The sequence below is a fragment of the Monodon monoceros genome, unplaced genomic scaffold (assembly GCF_005190385.1).
Source record: "Monodon monoceros isolate NGI ecotype Baffin Bay Population unplaced genomic scaffold, NGI_Narwhal_1 Super_Scaffold_21, whole genome shotgun sequence".
Lineage (NCBI taxonomy): Eukaryota > Metazoa > Chordata > Mammalia > Artiodactyla > Monodontidae > Monodon > Monodon monoceros.
Window position 1 is genome coordinate 131,712,010 of NW_021703778.1, and position 6,000 is coordinate 131,718,009.

A 6,000-nucleotide genomic window follows, 5' to 3' on the forward strand; every position below is an offset into this window, starting at 1 on the left:
AATGTTCACTCTATGCTCATAGTTTCATGAAACAGCAAGAAATATCAAAAGGGCATGGTATGGCCTTCCCTGGTGGGACAGTGGTTAAGAATCCTCCTGCCAATGCAGGCAAAACGGGTTTGAGCCCGGGTTCAAACCCTGGTCCGGGAAGATCCACATGTCGTGAAGCAACTAAGCCCATGCACCACAACTACTTAGCCTGCGCTCTAGAGCCCGCGAGCCACAACTACTGAGCCCACGTGCCACAACTACTGAAGCCCGCGCGCCTAGAGCCTGTGCTCCACAGCAAGAGAAGCCACTGCAATGAGAAGCCCACGCACCACAATGAAGAGTAGCCCCCGCTCACCGCAACTAGAGAAAGCCCATGCGCGGCAACAAAGACCCAATGCAGCCAAAAATAAATAAATAAAACAACTTTTTTCAAAAATGGGCATGGTATAATACTTTGAATAAGTGACTGCTGTTAGAGAAAGAAGAGTGAAAGCTAGAAATAGTAATGGGAATTTTTTAAATAACATTCAGAATTTCTCCACATCTCTCATTCTTCCCAATTCCTGTAGAGAAAATATATATAATTATTATAGATTGCTTTTAAAACCTGATCTTCAAGTGAAACAGCTGAAGAACCAGCTGAATCAGAGAACTGACTATAATCTCAGGATCCTCATCTGTTCATAATACCCAAAAATGCCAAGAAATTATTTCATTCCCTGAAGAAGAGAATGTCTTAAGTAGTCCCTGGGCCCTAAAATGATTGGCATTTGAGGTGTTTACTTCTTTTTTTTGAAATTTAAGGCATTTTAATGGAGTAAAAATTAAGAGTTAAAATTCAGGACACCCAGGGATAAAAGTCCATCTTCCAAGTATTGGAAGCCACCCCCAGTTCCTTGGCTGAATTTCCATCATCAGCTATTCACATATATCCACCCCTATTCCCTCTTTCTTTTCCAATGATGAGTAAAACACACAACCTGCACCCCCATCACATTTACAGAATTCCTGTATAAAATTTCTCTAGAGCCTAACCTGCAGGAGTCAACAAATCTGAATACAGCCAGTAGGTTTGCTGAAAGTTCACTTCAAGAACTTGGTAGGATAATGCAATGGGTTGGTCATGACAGTTCATCAGTCACAGTTACCAGCCCTGCAGGGGGTGAGCCGAGACCTTAGACACCCCTCTTAGACAAATAAGGAAGGAAAGCCCTTAGATTTAATTTTGTCTTCCCCATTTCCAGATGGAGAAACAGATTGGAAAAATTTTAATCAAGCTCAGTTGTGAAACCAGCTGACCACATCAGTGTGACTAAACCTTCTTGATTGATTAAAATGTCTTAATGGGCAGAACAGTTCCAAAGTCCCTCTGCCAATGCAACCAGGTGCCACTGGCTTCGTTCAGAAACTAATGACTCCAGTTTCTCCAGCTCCTTCAGAAGCTCCTGGGATAAGACACAATCCAGGATATTTCTGAAGCACTCTTTTGACAATGTCACTCTCTGGGGGGAGAAAAGGTGAAAGTTATCACCCTCCTGGGAGCTCCACAGACTGTAGTTGTCACATATTCCTCCCTCCTTGAGGTCACTAGGATCAGCATTTGTCCTGGGCAGGGCCTTTGAGGTCACTTAATGATCTTGAGAAGGAGACTCAAGGAGGAAATCCAAACCTGTTCTGCAAAAGTGACCTTTCTTAAAACTAGATTGTGTGGGATTGAGTGGTTTACTTCTCAGAAATGCTTGTAATCACCAGAAAATGGGTAGAAAAGCTTTTTGGCTATTCTCTTACTACTACTGTCAATAATCTCAATTTTTCACATTATTTTTAACTCTACAAAACAACAAAAAAAGTAAAGTTGAAAGGAATTATTTGACCATTCCTCTCTCTACCAAGAATTTTTAGAAGCTTTTTGATTAATTTGGACAATGCAGGCAGTTGGATTAGATAATTCTAGTCTGAATGGTTCTCTATCTTCATTTAGTCATTCAATGAACAGATATTTACTGAGCACCTACTATGTGCCATATATTGTGCTGGGAATTGCCTGTTAAAAGACTGTAGTTAAGTGAGGCAATTATGACTAAGTAAGGAGTATATTCAATAATCAAAAAAAACCAATCAATTACCAAATTCATTTTACGTTTTTAGGCTGTATTAATGGAAGCTAATGCAAGTCTAGTACATAAGAATCATGGATTCAACTGTGCAGTGAATAATCTGGAACTACATGATTTAATGCTACAGGAATATCTTAAAGTGTAATGGAGAACTGAAATAAACTTCTTGTTTGGTCATATTTAATATCTGCATGGTCATGTGGACCCAACTCTCTTAATAGAATTTAAAAACCAACTTACAAAACATTTTCTGGAAGCTTCTACGAAAACTTCCAGTATACTAAGTCTTACAGTCTTTAAAAAATGAATTGGAGGGCTTCCCTGGTTGCGCAGTGGTTGAGAGTCCGCCTGCCAATGCAGGGGACACGGGTTCGTGCCCCGGTCTGGGAAGATCCCACATGCCGCGGAGCAGCTGGGCCCATGGGCCATGGCCGCTGAGCCTGCGCATCTGGAGCCTGTGCTCCGCAACGGGAGAGGCCACAACAGTGAGAGGTCTGCGTACCGCAAAAAAAAAAAAATTAATTGGACATGTAAAATTAAATCTTTTATCGTTTTAATTCAATCTCCATAACACTTTCTAAAACATATTATTAATTTGATATTTTCCATTAGCTGGAGTAACAACTGTACATATTCCAAAACAATTTGGAATGAGCATATGCACATTACACTAAGTCTTTCCCTCCCTATTCTGTTATCTGACCAACTACACACAATAAAAGAAAAACATCATCCATCAGCAACAAATGCAAGGATTGTCAGCTCATAGCATTCACAGATGTAGAAGCCACGAGGAAGTAGAAAGTGGAGAATCAAGCCAGCAGAGAGGATTTATCTGTACTGGTATTTTTTCCCCCCTTATTTCTAGAAGAATTTCTTTTTAGGAAAACAAAGTCAGAGAACTCATATGGTTAATACTATGAAATAAATATTTACCTAAGGCTTTTTGGTAAGAAATATCAGGAATGTGAGTACTTTTTACAACAATGTATAAATAAGTATCCAACATTGTTGAGTATATCATTTAAACATATAGCTAATTTTTTCACATTTTCCTGTAAATATACACATTTTCATAATAAAAGGTTTAAAAACTATTAATCTATATCAGGGTTTCTCAGATATATATATATACACACATATATATATTTTTTGGCTCAGATATATCTTGGTTGCTGTGCACTGTAGGACGTTTAGCAGCATCTTGGCCTCTACCCCCTAGATGCTCTCTACTGTGATGACCAAAAATGTCTCAAGAAATAGGTAATGGAGATTAAGCGGTACAAACTTCCAGGTGCAAAATAAATGAGTCACAGGTATGAAATGTACAGTGTGGGGAATATAGTCAATAAATATGTAACATCTTTGTATGGTGACAGCTGGTAACTAGACTTATCATGGTGATCATTTTGTAATGTATAGAAATACCGAATCACTATGTTGTTCAATTAACTAACTAGGAACTAACACAGTGTTTTAGGCCAATTATATTTCAAAAACAAACACACTCATAGAAAAAGAGATCAGATTTGTGGTTACTAGAGGCAGGGGATAGGGGGAGGGGAAACTGGATGAAGGCAGTCAAAAGGTACAAACCTCCAGGTGTAAGATAAATAAGTACTAGTGATGTACAATATGATAAATATAATTAACACTGCCATATGCTATATATGAAAGTTAAGAGAGTAAATCCTAAGAGTTCTCATTACAAGAAAAAAAAATGTTTTTCTATTTCTTTAATTTTGTATCTACATGAGTTGATGGAAGTTCACTAAATTTATTGTGATAATCATTTCATGTTGTATGTAGGTCAAATCATTATGCCACACAACTTAAACTTACACAGTGCCATATGTCAATTACATTTCAATAAAACCGGAAAAAATGTCTCCAAACATTGCCAAATGATTGGCGCGGGGGCGGGCAGAAGGCATGACACAAATTATTCCCATTTGAATACCACAGGTCTATATGCAGGGGTTATATTTGGATGTAATTTTTATGAAAAATGCATTTTTTATTTATTTACTTTTGCTTTTCATTAAAACTTAGATAACTTACTTCTAAATTGTCACTTTAAAAAAAAACATAAAACATCTAAAACATTACAACGTTATGTGTCAACTATATGTCAATTAAAAATAATAAAACCAAACAGAAACATTCCAAGTTAAACAAAGCTTATTTTCCTTTTTTTTCTTTCTTTCTTTTACCTTTAAATGTATTTCCCAATGGCTGATATACCTCAGATTCATATTCTGAGATGGAAACAGTGGTCTCTAAGAACAGCATGGCATTGTTCTCCTTGGTGGATTCCATGAAGTCTGCAGTATTTTGGACCAGGTTTTCCACAGAGACTTTCATACCTTCCACTGGACTTGTGGGATTAAAGGAACTTTGATCGGTGAAGGCAGATGATCTCTCATCCCCACGTGCTATTAGCAGGGCTGTTCCCCTGTGTGCTTCCCCTTCAGGCAGCCTCAGAGCCACATCTGCAGCCTCTGTCAAAGTTTCGCCCCCTTTCATGCCTTCCATACCATTACTGGTTGCTTGGGTTGTCTGAGATGTTTCCATTCTCACCTGAGTCTCTGTATTGTCTCCAAGCTTTGGGGTCTTTATCTGGCTTACACTCTCTAATTTGGTGTCATCCCACTCAACACTTACAACGGAGACAGCTGGAACAGCTATGGTGACACTCACTGTGACTTCTGGGGCTCCCAGCAGGCTGTCAGTTTCTGGCTCAACACTCAGGGTGGACTCGGAGGTTGCGAGCCAGTGCTTGGTGGCAGTAGCCTGGGTATTATCAGCTGTCATCTGGGAAGGCTCAGCGCCTGCTGTGGGCTCAGCACCAGGAAAAGAAGTTGTCTTATGCTCTGGGTCTGCTTCAAATTTCTCAGTCCTTGGACGGGTGGTTAGCATCTCTTTAGCATTCACGTAGGATAAAGGTGAATATCCCAGACTAACTCCTGCCTGATTTTCAGTTGCAAACAATTGATCATCCACATAGTGCAGAAAACCTTGTGTTGCTTCGGTGGTCCCTTCCACAATGGGCTGAATGATGGTACTATGGGAGGATTCCTCCTTCTCATCAATATTCAGAGAAGCAGTTGGAGTGATAGGGTTGGTTAACATGGCCTTGGAAAGTCGGCTTTCGGGAGACATTCTCTCTGGCTGGCTGGAACCAAACACTTCTTCCCCTGCTGAGATCACTGGCTCAGTAGCAGTGTAAACGCCAGGGCTATCAGGCTGCGTGAGCCCAGCTCCTATAGGAGGGGTTTCTTTGTTACTAGGGAATACTTTATTTAATGACATTGTTGATGGTCCTGCTAACACTATCATTGGTTCTTCAGAGACCAGAGTGTACTTTGAAGTAATGGAGTTATTTTCTAGGTCATCTGTGTTCAGCCTCTCAGACTGCCCTTCTTCTTCATGAACAGGTGCTATCTCCCTTCTTTCCACATTGGGGAAGGCCAGACATTGTGTGGCAAAGCTGAGAAGTAGAAGGCTACAGAAAGCCAGCCAAATGTGCAGTACAACTGGTCTGCTCATAGTGGAAGAGAAACGTGCACATAAATTGGTAGAGTTGACAATTCCAGTAACTGAGTCCTGCAGAAAAATAAAGCATATCAAACTGTCATATAAATATGTTGTAAATAAGCCCCTTTAAATTAAACCATAAGTAAAATAATCTCCTTGACTCCCAGCTCAGAGACAGTACATAGGAGAGGAATGTTCTATTTCTTTGTACCTTTGAGACGTGGATAACCCAGTTCATTTTTCCCTGCTGAATTTTCAGCTGACTTAACTTGAAGTTCTCTAGCAAAGGGTACACGTAGTTACTAAGTTCATTGTTTTTTAAATACCTACTTGAAATAGACTACCCTGGAAGTCA

General features: G+C 39.7%; 1 protein-coding gene across 1 annotated transcript in view; it reads right to left on the bottom strand.

Annotated features, from left to right (window-relative positions):
• Positions 1-5,672, bottom strand: part of ARMH4 (armadillo like helical domain containing 4) — a 125,898-nt gene extending 120,226 nt beyond the window's left edge. Inside the window, exon 1 of the mRNA XM_029239379.1 lies at positions 4,322-5,672. Within this exon, the coding sequence (XP_029095212.1) occupies positions 4,322-5,657 (1,336 nt within the window). The 5' untranslated portion in view covers positions 5,658-5,672. The remainder of the gene's footprint in view (positions 1-4,321) is intronic.
• Between the last annotated feature and the right edge of the window lie 328 nt (positions 5,673-6,000).